The sequence below is a fragment of the Lissotriton helveticus genome, chromosome 6, assembly GCF_964261635.1.
Source record: "Lissotriton helveticus chromosome 6, aLisHel1.1, whole genome shotgun sequence".
NCBI classification, from domain to species: domain Eukaryota; kingdom Metazoa; phylum Chordata; class Amphibia; order Caudata; family Salamandridae; genus Lissotriton; species Lissotriton helveticus.
The window spans coordinates 1,235,177,851-1,235,191,705 of record NC_136067.1 but is presented as its reverse complement, the minus strand read 5'-3'; the positions used below and the strand labels follow the sequence as shown (position 1 = coordinate 1,235,191,705).

Below are 13,855 nucleotides of genomic sequence, written 5' to 3'. Positions count from 1 at the left end.
GATCGGCCTTGTATCTCAAGTTCCAAAACTAGATGATATTTATCAGTGACTAGATGAGCTTGAATCAAGTAAAATTCAACATGGACATAGCTGGGACAGTAATTTTAAAGAGTAAGACCAACTTTTGGAACCAATTCCATTGACCCTCGCAAATGGGACTGCTATCTGTGTCTAAACCCTCAGCTAAATGCCTGGGAGTTGTAATCTATAGCAATTTTACCATGAAACAGCAAGTTGAAAAATTAGTATCAAAATATTTGGTTATGCTGAAACTACTGAGAAAAGAAACCCTGCTTCTTCCATTTTAAGCAAAAAAAACGTAGTGATGCAATAGACATATCTATATTAGATTATGCTAATTCTATTTATTTAGGACCATCTAATAAAACTATTCATAAGACTATAGGTCATTCAAAACTAAGCCGATTGCCTCATATAGCACCAGTCAAAGTGGGCACATAGTACTTCTCTACTGAAAAAAACTTTAATGGCTTCCATTAAGCAAAATTCACTTTCAGACCTGTTATCTCACATGCAAGGCGCTGAGAGGCATTGCTTCCCATCCCAAATTTATCACCATAAAGGGCAAATACTACACACCTAGCTGAAACCTAAGATCAGATCACTCGAACCTCCTGGTCATGCCGAAACTTTGGAAAACAAATCTGCGATGCACAGTTTTGCATTACTTTTATCTTTTATCTGTAACTAGTTCGTGACAAACATTTGCCTTTAATCTAATCTGAAGCAATTCTATTCAAGTATGAAAAGGATTATGTTGCTTACCCAGTAAGCATCTGTTCTTGGCATGTAGAGCTATAAATTCAGAAGCTTTGCATACTCCTGCCATCTAGCGTTGCAAACGAATAGATGTATAAGCCACTCCAGTTCATTGTAAGTGTAGCAGGTAACAGATACTATTTTGTATAGAAGCATCTAGAGGATGGATCTTGTTCTTACAGTAGACAACACATCTTTTCCACTTTGCTGTATAACATGCCCTGGTAGTGGGCTTTCTTGCTTCTTTTAGAATAGTCATACAGTCTGGTGGTAGATTTAGATAACCAAACTCTATGACTTTAGGATCCAGATCGCTAAGATTAGTTCTTTGGGATATGGATGCCTGATTTCTCAATAGTTCTGCTCGTGGAGCCTAGAGGTGCGATGCAGCTTTTGATGTGGAACTAATGACAGCTCCAACAGGATGGTGTACCATGGTTAATGGGCACATGTGGGATCTACTAGAATCAGAGTGAGAGATGTTTGCCTGAGCTTCTGAACCAGACACGGAATGAGTGGGAGAGGCATATACGCGTAGGCAAATATCCCTGATCAGTTCATCCGTAGGGCATTGCCTTTTGAGAGCAGGGGTGGGAATCTGGAGCCAAAGTTTGGGCATTTTGTGCTGTCGGCTGTAGCGAACAAGTCTATTTGTGGGAATCCTCACTGTTGGAAGTATGGAAGGAGAACTAGGGAATGAAGCTCTCACTTGTGAATTTGCTGCCTCTTTCTTTTGAGGAGGTCGGCAATCTGATTGTTTACCCCTGGAAGGTCTTCTGCCAGAAGATAAATCCTGTAATGTATTGCCCAATTCCAAATGGCTTGAGAGAGGAATGACAGTTTTAGAGAGCGTGTCATCCCCCTGTTTTTGTAGATAGTACATTGCTGTCATGTTGTCTGTCCGGACTAGGACAGCTTTTCCTATCAAGTGAGTTTGAAAAGCTTTGAGCGCTAGAAACACTGCTAGAGGCTCTAGATAGTTGATTTGGAGTTTTTTGTGCTTGTTGCACCACAGGCCTTGTATTGTATAATTTAGGAGTTGGGCACCCCAACCTGTCAGGGATGCATCTGCTGTGAGCACGATCTGTGGTATAGGGTAGATGAAAGGTAGTCCTTTTGATACATTTTGTGGGTTCCACCATTCCGGGGATCAATGGGTGCGTCCGTCTGCCAACACTAGATTGGTTAATTGACCCTGCGACTGATTCCACTGACATGCTAAGCACTCTTGCTTGTAGGGAACTCATTTGGAGTCTTGCATGGAGTTCAATTGCAATGCAAGACACCATCATTCCCAGCAGTTGCATGAACACTCTGGCTGGTAATGTTTGGTAGGAATGAAACTGTAGTATCAAACTGAATGTTGTGAATTCTGGCTACTTTGGGAGAAGTTAGAGTTTTGATAGTGTCTAGAGTGGCCCCTAGGTAAGATTGCATCTGTGAAGGTTGCAGGTGAGATTTCTGTGCATTGACCGTGAAGCCCAGTTGATGAAGTAGGTCTATTGTGGTCTGAGTGGGTCGCAGACAGTTTTGGTAAGTGCTGGCTTTGATGAGCCAGTCGTCTAGGTAGGGGAAGATGTGAACATGTTGTCTTCTGAGATGAGCTGCGACTACTGCCAGGCATTTGGTAAATACTCTGGGAGCAGTAGTTACTCCAATCGGGAGTACTTTGAATTGGTAATGTTTGGCTGCTATCACAATTCTGAGCTGTTTGCATTGAGCTGGATGTAATGGAACATGAACATATGCTTCTTTGAAGTCTAGAGTAGACATAAAATCTCCCTTCTGGAAAAGTGGAAGTACCTGTTAAGGGGTTATGATGTGAACGTGTTCTATATTGGTTTAACTCCATGAGATCCCGATTAGGTCTTAAAGAGCTGTTCTTCTAGGAAATCAGAAAATATAGAGTAAGCCCCTGAACCTTACTGTACTGGAACTGGTTATATGGCTCCTTTTAATAAGAGAGATTGCACTTCCTGTTCGAGCAACTGCAAGTGGTCTGGAGAGAATTTGTGAGAGCGAGGCGGAATGTTTGAAGGATTGGTGGTAAGCTCCAGGCAACAACCATGTTGGATAATTCTGATCATTCATTTGTCGGTTGTTCTAGATTGCCAAATGAGGAGAAACTGTTGAATTCTTCCTCAGACATGTGTGGTATGGTCGGAGGGAAGCATGGGGTAGTAACTGCTTAGTAGGGGAATGGGAGATACGTGGTGTGGTGCCCTTACCCCTGCCTTTATAGTTGTATCCTCTATATCCTCCTCGGAAAAAAGCCTCTTGAGAAAGGGGACTGGTTATTACCTTTGTAAGAGGGGGTGTTCTGGCCTGAGGGTATTGTTTTGGACCCTGCTCAGTAGGAGGAGCAACAAAAGGAGCCTCTGTTTGAAGGTGACTGGAGCGCTCCCATGGACTTAGCCACTTCAGTGTCCTTTTTCATTTTCTCAAGCGCCTGATCGACCTCAGGACCAAAGAGATGTATTTTATCAAATGGTGTATTTAAAATAAATAGTTGGACTTCAGGCTTAAACCCGGAAATCCTTAACCAAGCATGTCTTCTGAGTAAGATGCTACTGTTGACCTCCCTAGCTGCGGCATCAGCAGCATCTAGAGCACATCTTATTGAAGAATTAGAAATGAGCTTTTCTTCATTTACCAAATCTTGTGCTCTTGCTTTCCGCTCATCTGGGAGATATTGGAGCAATTGTTCCATTTCATCCCAGTGTGCCCTGTCATATCTGGGCAAAAGGGCCTGCGTGTTTGCAATGCGCCAGTGATTGCAGCTTGAGCAGCCATGCGTTTGCCAGAAGTGTCTATTAGCTTGGATTCTTTGTCTGGTGGAGGAGCGTCCCCAGAGGTTTGGGAATTAGCTCGTTTGCAAGCATTGGACTGTACCAGTAGGTCCAGTGGCTACTGGCCCTTAATAAATATTGGATCTTTTGGGGAGGCATTATACTTTTTGTCGACTCTAGGACTCTAGATGCGTACACGCACAGGATCTCTAAAAACTTTGTCAGCGTGTCGCATCAAACCCTTAAGCATAGGGAGTGTTTGTGTAGACCTGTGTATGGATATTAATGTCTCACACAAAAAATCAAATCCTTTTCTAAGGATTCTTTGTGCAGTACCACCCCATGGTATTCTGTAGCCCTGGCAATGAGTTCCTGACAAGATGCATTGTCATCAGGTGGAGATGGCTTGGCAGGGTCAAGGTCTGGATCGTTGTCTAATGGATGGTGAATTGTGCCATCCTTCCATGGATCTACTGGTAAGTGCGTGTCTCCCTAGTCAATATCGTCTTTGTCATGCTGAGATTGTGGAGAATCCTAAGTGTGAAGTGCAAAGGAATTAAAGTTGGAGGAGAGGGTGGTGGAAGGGATACTGGTGGTGGATTAAGAAGGCTGGTACTAACAGTCTTCTTTTTTAAAGGGATCTTGTAATGACTGTCCTCAACAGGAAGCTTGTGTTTACGAGGCAGCTAGGTATGAATATGACTAGGTTCTGGGTTAATATAAAGTCTCTTCTGTTTGGGATCCATTTTCGGTGGAACAATGTCTAAATTTGGATCGAAAGGGACATCTTTCAGTTTCAGCGCCATCGATTTCGGTGGCGATATGGCCTGCCCTTTGGGTATGGAAGTTTTCGGCTCCAAAGGCAGCTTATTTTTCAGCGTGGAGGGTTTCGGCTCTGAGACAGATTTTGACTTGGAATCGGAGGGCTTCGGTTCCGAAGAGGGCTTGTGTTGACTCAGTCTCGAGCTGGAAGGCTTGACTGGGTGTTTTGGAGCGGAGCTGGAAGGCGGGGCGTCAGAAACGTCGTCTCAATGCCGACATTGGCCAGAAGGCAGAGGTGATGCCGAAGCCTTAGTTTTTTTGTGAGTGAGTCGATGGGGCAAGGGGTCTTCTGTACTCATGGCACCCTGTCCCTGCGGAAGTTCTTCGGGTCGAGGTCTATCTGGAGCTCCGAATCTGACTCAGACACAGAGAAGGCCTCTTCCTCCTCCTCCACTGATTAGCCAATATCTTCTCGACCTGACCCTTCACCGAAGATGTGCAGCGTGTCTTCAATGCTTTAACGCTGCATCTTTCAACATCGAGCATGACGATCGTGAAGGGTTTTCTTTGACTGAAAGGATCTGCAAGCATTGCGGTCTTCTTCTTTGTGCTCCGGAGACAAGCACAAGTTACACACCTGGTGTGAGTCAATGCGCAAATACTTTGCCTGGCACTGAGGACAGAATTTGAACGGTATCTGTTCCATCGACGGAGAGCTGGATCAATGCGATTAAGCCCGAAGGCCGTCCACAAATATTTCTGGTCAAAAAGTAGATTTTGTTGACTGAAACGATATGCTTTTCCTACCTCTCCGCGTACAAAACAATACTGTCGAGGGTAGAGAGGATTGCGCACTGAGGGGAACCCGAAGAATGGTTTAGAACCGGAGCGCAGCAACACACGTCCAAACCCGATGCCGAAAAAAACCAATCTGACAATGGAGTCAATGCCCATGCGCAATATCACTGAAAGGAGAAGTCACCATACCTCGTGACTAGAAAACACTTATTCGAAGAAAAACTACTTGCAAACATCCGGACCCAACACTAAATGGCAGGAGCAAAGCATGTATATCTACAGCACACATGCCTCAAACACAGACTTTTTAAACAAGCATATTCTGATTAGCTCTTCAGATCCATTTTCTAGTCTCCTACAATAGGCTGAATGTGTGCTCTATAAATAAAATGACTATAACATATCTTACAATTTCAATCTTCGCTCATCACAGGAGCTTCCTTCAATTTGTGTGGAGGCATCAGCTGTATGAGTTTGTCGCTTTATGATGGACAACGTGTCTGCAGCTTGGTACATAACTCAGACCAGGATGTTCACCCCAGAAGGAGTATCTTTTACAGTGTCAACAAACACAAAGTCTCATATAAGGGTGATTCAATAACCGGCTTTTCCAGACAATCCTTGCGTGGAGAGGTGCATTAGGGCTTATGAAGCTGTGACAGGGGAACTAAGGCCTTCAGATAAGACACAGGCTTCGATTGAGAATAAGAAACCTTATATGCCAGCTATTTCGCCCTACATAGTGACATGGATATACGAGAGGCAGGAGTTGGCACCTCTATTTTTGTGTCGCACTCTGTCAGACGTGCCCTGGCAAATAAAGCTTTTTCTTTGTGAAGCTGCTTGGGGGACATTTTAAATGTCCAAGATTGGTCTATGGACTCAACGTTTCACAATTGTTACTTTAAACAATTGATTGGAGAGGCTACATTTGTAATAAGTGAGCTTTAAACTTGCATAAACTGAACCTCCGGCCCAGACCAGAAGGTCCTGGCAATCGTGAAGGAAAGTTTCCAATCTATTAAGGTAATGAAGGTGAGGATTATCTCACCCTAATTGATACAAAGACTCTAGTGCACCTACTCAGTGGTTATGGATCCTATTTCATTGTTGGGAACAAATACGTGTACTGGTTTTGTTGTGGTAAACTTTGATGTTTTAAGCTCAAGTGATATTATGTAATGCTGAATAAAGGCTAAATTATACTTTTGTTCCACAGAACCAGAGCAGTTACAAAAGTAGAAGTAGGAGAAAATCCAATTGTCAACTCTTATGCATGAAGAAAAAGAAAGTGCTTTTATCGTACGGTTCCTAATAATCAAGAATGTGTGGTTGGACAACATATGCTTCAAAATACTCAGTCTGCTCAGTCCACGCATATCATGAGAATATGTTGACGCAATTCCTAGCTAGCTCACAGTGTGCCATCTGGAACCCTAAACTGGACACAGAACCAGACGGTGTCTGCAACCTTAGAACATGACCACTCTGATCCCCCTCCCAGGAAAGTTATGGCAATAGATCTAACCTTTTGTGTTTACCTTAGGCATGCCCAAAGGGAGACACAAGAAATACACAAATTGTCATTTCAAACATTTAATTAAACAATTGGATTCTTGTGTAAAATACATGAGCTGCAGTTATTAGCAGAAGGAAACAAAGCACTGTTATCAGTATTCCAAGCATGATATAAAAGATAACGAATTCAACCATCATAACGTTGCAATTATTATATGCACATGTGACTAAATATCATAATGAAAAAAACACATACCCCAACTCTACTCTAGAGAGCGTGATAGGAGGTGCATCCTGCCAGATTTCTTGGAGTAGCTTACCTCCATATTTACCTGTATGAGTGATGTATCAGGAAGCCAGCCTGGAATATCCAGGATAATCTATGGAAGTGCTCCTCTGACAAGATAAATGTCAGAGCATTTTATATAATAAAAACTGGTCTAATTTGCACTGTATCGGAGGTCCTTAGCTATTCTTTGTTTGTATTTCCAACTCAGAACTGACTCCGAACGGATAACAACAATATGCAGGGACAGCGTGCCCAGTATACTTCATTCCATAAAATAATGTAGAGTGTTGTGATAAATGGTTACGAAGAAATGTGCATGCATCAGACCACTTTGAGTATGTTATAATGTACTGCAAAGCAGGCAAGATGTCACCTGCTAAAAAAGATGTCACGGTTTAATGTGAACATGTAAAATGGAAACTTGTGCACCGGCCCGGTTAAACCTCACTACACTTTCCCTTATGGACTGATCTCGGATGATGATTGTTGGACTGTTGATTAGATTTTGGGACTCATGGGATATGCAGTTCTTCAATCCTACAAAGAATGATAAATAATAAGAGATTAGGGTGCCCACCTAGCAGCAAGTTAATTCTGACCTGGGACTGTAAGAATTCGGAACAAAGTGTCAATATTTTTATGGGCAACAATTCTGCACAAGAGGTCACTTTTATACACACAAACAAAGAGGGCAAGTATTCATGCAACTAAGCTTCAAAAAAACTCCAAATTTATTCTATCTCCCTCTCTCTCTCTCTCTCACACATGTTAATTGTGACACAAACACTGCACGTTGCAGCCTCTTAACTCTTTCTCCCTCCCAAGTTCTTTCTTTCCTTCCCTGCTTTCTCTCTTTTTTTCAATCTTTTTCTTGAAGTGTTTCACTTAGAATTATTCTCCTAGCATTGGTCATGATTGGCCTCTTTATTTTTATTTCAACAGTTCCTCATTCTTGTTCTTCAGTTGTTGCTCATTTCTTTATGCCCCTTCCATGCCCTCTATTCTTCCCTTTTCTTATTTTCTTTCCCCATTTTCTTTCTCTCATGTTCTTTTCTCTCTTTCTTTTCTGCATGCCTTTCTTTTGCTTTCATTTTATTTGCTGAATTTCATCTCCCTGCTTGCTTCTATTACCCCTCAGTAATAAGGTAATTCCCAAGTTTATGAAGGGCACTCTCAGAGAAAAATTGAAGCAAGAGCTAACCAGTTCATAAAGTACAGTTTAAATGCTCTTAATAGCTCAGAAGTTCTGCATCTCACTCCTTTGGTCCTTGATCAATTCTGCTTATGTGTCTAACTGATGGATGAGAATTCACCGTAGCCCCACTTCCTTGTAACCATTATTTCAGGTGTAATTACTCGCTGATTTCATCAAATTTTACTCACATGGGCATAACTATCACTGGTGCTGTAGGTGCAGGGGCACTGTGGTCCAGTGATGTGAGGGGCTCTCTTCACCACAATTATGAGTGATGTTTGTACCTACCTGATTCCCAGGAGGACCTGTTTTACTTGATTGTACGACGGCCCACGTCCCACTTGCTACACCTCTGTTCATTCACCTCCACAATGATGCATTATGAAGTCAGTGCTGGCAAGTCTGCAATGGTCATTGGTCATTGGCCATTGGTTCCCTATACTGGCTGCAAATGTTCCAGCAGCACCCAATAGATCATGGCTGACAAGACACACAGGAGTACTGTATCCTGGGCAGACTCGTATTTCACATGTAACATGGTACAAGCTCAAAGGATCCAATTCCTTGATATTGCACCAGTGAAAATAATATGAGTATCAGAAGACCCAGAACTGAAGCTGTTGGAATCCATCAGACCTAAGCAGCAGAAATCAAGGGGCATACGAGAGATTTATAAGAACTAGCATACAATACAGCTGTTGAGTGAACAGCAAGGTTACCCTGATTTCAACGTTTTCTCTGCAGGCAATCATCAATGTGGCAGCCTGGGAAACTATGCACCAGCAAATCACAGGGCATTACACTTCTCCCAACATTGACAGACTAGCTTTCAAGAAAGATGAGAGGCTGGAGCACTCCACTACCACAGCTTGTTTGTACAGCCCAGAAATAACAGAAAAAGGAGTTAGAGGCGCAATTAAGGAAAATGGATTTCAACCTAAATTAATTAAAAATACTTGCCAGGTGGTCCTTCTACAAGAGACAGTCTTATTGTAGTAAAATAGAAGCTATCCTACGCAGAATAAAATCAATTTGCCTCATGTGTGGTTTTTGTTACAGTCAACTGAGTCAAAAGAAGCTTGCTCAATGATAGATAACTTTTTCAAAGAAATCAAACTAAAGTAATACAAGCGCGTTTTGAATTTCATTGAAAATACCTGATTATCAGAACATCATTTTAAATTAAAACACATCCAAAGTTATAGACCTGAAAATGTATAAGATGATCACAAAAATTTGGAGGTCCTAGATGTTAGTGGTATCTGCTGTCGAATTTGTTTCTGTCTGTCTATATAATCCTTTTCCTGTTTTCAGAATTAATAAAAGATGCTCCAAGAACAATCCTTGGAATTGAAGGGCTCCATCTTTTCACAGAAAATGCTGAATGGTGGAAGGCCTCATGCAAGGTTCCTTGCTCAACTTAATTTGTTTTTGACGTGATCTAAAAACGACCATGAAGGTTTTTCAGAAAAGCACATAACAAGTGAAGATGCCACTGATATTTTAAAGCACTAGTTGAAACAAAATTGTCATCGGATGTCGGAAATTTATTATACCAGCTTACCTTTTAGAAGTCTACTCTAAAAAAAAAAAAACATTTACATTTGATCAGGAAAAATTGGATGTTTGGAGTTACTAGAAACTGAACCAAACTTTAAGGAACATATGTTTAACTTAGGCACTCAATGGTAATCCAAGGTAAGGTCATCTCCATTGAGCATGACATACCCCGCAATCAACTTGAGATGTTATTCAGATATAGTTAGTACCTTTTGTTTTCAGTCCGGAGGCACAAAATATTTCTCCTTCTGGTCTCATTGCTGGAGGCTTGTTGTGGACAAGTTTCCACCATCCTGGTTCTCCAAATTCTTGAGCACCTGAGCGAAAGAACATAGGACTTCCCACAGAGAGGCAACCAGCGACAGTGCTCCACCATGTTGATGTCTTTTTCCTAGATTGAACACAAAGCAGTAACAATAAATAAACATAGCGGGGTTTCAGTTGAGATTTAAAACATGCAATGGCATAGTCAATAAGTATCACTTTTGGGACTTAATTGCATTGCCAATGGCTTTTAGCCATGATGCAAAGCTTCACCAATGCTGTGCCACCTGAACTAAAGTATAAGAAACAAAAACAAAGAAAGACTGACGTGGATGACGGCCTTTCTTTTATAGTTGTGTGCACTAGACTTGTGCACACTTGCAAAATGACGCAAGGGGCGGGGAGCTCTGTTTAGTTACCAATCATAATCAGATTGCAATTTATTTTTAAAAAGCGGGTGAGAGAAGAAACAGTGTGGCGGAAGCAATACAGAGGGTACAAGGTGGGGAGGAGAAACAGGCGAGAGAGCAACATGGAGTTGGTGAGGGAAGTACAAGGGCGAACAAGTAATAGGAGGAGTACATGGCTGAGGAAGAAAAGCAGAGGGTGAGAGAGGAGGATGCAGGTGGTGGAAGCAACATGGAAGGAGGGGTGGGAAAAAGAGAAGCAAACGGCGAGAGAGCAACATGGAGTGGACAGAGGAGAAGGTTATGGGCAAGAAAGCAATGGGGGTAAATGAGGGAGAGCGCAACACGGAGAGGAACAGGAGAAGCACACAGACAACAGAAAGCAACACAAAGTGCAGGGAAGAGATGTTCATGAGGGAGACAGCTGGAAAAACATGTTCTCTCATGAGTGCTCAACAGAAAAGAAACAAATAGTGCTTGAACATTAAGCATTAAATGCTTAAAAGCCTGCCAATCAAAAGCGAAGGTAAGGAGACAAAGCTCTATAGGAGGATCAAACACAATATTGACCAGCTGGAACAAAATTAAGAAGCAGGCAAATGACTGTGACAGGAATGCCAGGCAATGGTGGAAAATAGGCAGGCTCTAAGCCCCTGTATGTTCTTGGTAAGCCCACATTATGTCTTGCAATAGAGAGCTCATGCAGCTGTCATGAAGGAGGGTCTTAAAGATAGAGACAGATGATCAACGGATCTTATACTTCAAAATAGTGAGAAGTATTCAGATACCTGGGGATCTGGACAACCAACACTGCAGACTTATTCTATGAAGCCAACCCTGAACCCCAATTTAGGAGATTAAAACAGGAAGTGAAGCATTGGCAATCACAGCCAATCTCATTGCTGGGCAGAGCTGTAATGTAAAAGATAGTAACAATCCAGAGATTTTTTTATATTTTCAAAATGGCATCTAAAGGAATCAGGACAGGTTCTTTAAGAGGCTAGACTCATTGGTCTGATCTTTGCTCTGGGCGGGAGGACAACCCAGGATAGCCTTTAGGGTACTCCAAAGGTCAAAATAAGAGGAGAGTATTGCGCCCTCCTTATGTACGAAAATATTATGAGGCGGCGCAAGTGAGTGTGGTAAATGACTGGCAGTACGCAGACTGGGAGGACACAGTGTTCAGATGAGACAGGGCAGAAATGAGAGGTAAGGGCTACCTTAACGCACTATACGGAGCACACTATCACCAACAATGTGCCCAGTGACAAGGATGGGAGTGGGGACGTGGAAATATCGAACTAAGGAAATGGGGTAGAAACACCGATTGACTTCCAAAACAGCATTACCGGAGGGCTCCAGACTTGGGCCAGTGACAGCACTGCAGGGATTAACAGGCTGGGATGCCATTGGTTTATCTACCCCGCCAGATGTATGGGACGCAAATGGGGTGGTCCACTTCTCTCATCTACGTAAAGAGTACCAAATGTCTGAAACAGTGGCTGAATCATGCAAGGGTGTGCCACGCCGTTAAAACTGTGTACTGCTAGAGGAGGAAACACAGGAGGACTCGCCGTTTGAGGCTGTGCTCTTAAAAGGACGGGTTGAAACAAAACTGATTTCACTGACATACAGTACATTAATGAGGAATACCCAGCCCGACCTACTGGCCCTGTAGGGCAAATGGGAGCGGGACCTGGGAGGCTTGGAGAAGAATGATTGGCAGGAGGCGCTGAAATTTCCAGCAAAGGTAGCAATAACAGCCACAGAGTATACTACACAAGCTCTTTGCTACATAGGATGGGACGAACAGATAGTGCGGTCTGCCTTAGGGGATGCGGTTCAGAGGGCACCTTATGGCACTTTGTAGCTGTCCCCACATTCAAAATGTACTGGGGGCAATGGCCACATAACTGGAAGAAGTAACAGGGGTGCCGCCTGGAATTGACGCCAAAGCTGGTAATCTTAGGTGAGTGGGACCCAAAGGATCACACAAGGTATCAAAACCACTAATAAATATGGGTTGCCTGGTGGAAACCATGATATAGCGCAAAGGTGGGGTTCGGGGACTCCCCAGACACATGATAACTGGGAACAGGAATGGATTTTTGTAAGGTGATGGAAAAAGGAATCTATAAAGCACAAGAGTGTATGAAAAAACTGTGAAAATATGGGGAGGATGGGAGGGAACTGAAGGATGAATATGGCAGAATGGGTGGTGGGGCTGGAAGATGATCACTTCATCCACCCTTTATTTTATAACGGGAGGTGATGCACATTGATGATGGACATTTGAGGAATACTCATGCATCTGGAACAGAGGGAATTATAGAGGGAATTGGATCTAATACTGTAGACCATGCACATTAAAGCAGTCATATTATGTATGTTTATTGCTAGTTATTAGAGGATTTAAAACACATAAACATATAAATACAAACTGTGAGAACTAGTACACTATGTAAGGCTTGTGAAAGTAAATACTGCAGCCAAAGAAAGTGCTTTACCTGTGCCACATAGTATACATGGAGGAGCAGCATTAAACAGTCAAACAACTCTTTCCGCCAACAAGTATGTGCTCACATTACCAACACTTAGAATCCAAATCACATAAATTAAATGATATGATTAGAAATCTGTTTGCTTAAAAGGTTTACCATGACCAGGTCAGTAAAGATGCGCACACTACTCAAGAGTACAGAAGTGTATAGAAGGGAGGCGTATGATCCCAATGGAACAGGGCCATTGAAAGTGCTCAGACCTCCAGGAACAAACTGTGGCAATCATCCAAGCTCTACACACCTTCTCTGCTTTGTGCACCCATGTGCAAAGGCATCGATACATTATCGGCATAGTTCTATTAAGATGGAGTGAGTATTAAATTAAGATAGTTCTTTCAGAGGGAGTAGATGCCTTCTAATTGTTTCAAAGAGTTACATTTAACAGCTCTCTAAAGAGATGCTCATGTTCAAGTTCTTTCTATCTTATTTTATTAGGCCATGATATCAGTGTGAAGCAATAATTAATGTCAATTACAATATACCTTAAGCATAAAAAATTTAAGTAATTATTTGCATACATACATAATATTTCAAGTTCATATTACATATTAAACGAGGTCCCTCCAAAAACAGTCATTTACAAACAAAGCAGTACAATACTAAAGGAAAAATAAATAAATAAATGAATAGACAATGCAATCAGAAACTGACGGGTATGATAGATATACAAAGAATACTAACCACACAGAAACTGTATAAATCATTGATTTCCCCTTTCATCATTCACAAAGTCTGCTAAGGCTCCCCATACTTTTAAACCAAGGTTACTTCTACAAGGACTCTTAAGGGAATATAGATTGTGCTGAAAAACGCAAGAAGGCTAAAAACCTCACCTTCCACATTTCAAAAGAGGGTGATTCTTTCTGCAGCCATGCCGATGTGATACAAAGTTGTGCTACAGTGGTAGCCATAAAAATAATATATCCAACCTT

The 13,855-nt window shown here is 42.1% G+C and overlaps 1 protein-coding gene across 3 annotated transcripts in view; it reads right to left on the bottom strand.

Annotated features, from left to right (window-relative positions):
• KAT14 (lysine acetyltransferase 14) overlaps nucleotides 1-13,855 on the bottom strand; it is a 532,685-nt gene that overhangs the window by 272,466 nt on the left and 246,364 nt on the right. For all 3 annotated transcript variants that reach the window (XM_078648952.1, XM_078648953.1, XM_078648951.1), the window contains exon 4: nucleotides 9,901-10,082. In XM_078648952.1, coding sequence (XP_078505078.1) covers nucleotides 9,901-10,082 — 182 coding nt within the window. The remainder of the gene's footprint in view (nucleotides 1-9,900; nucleotides 10,083-13,855) is intronic.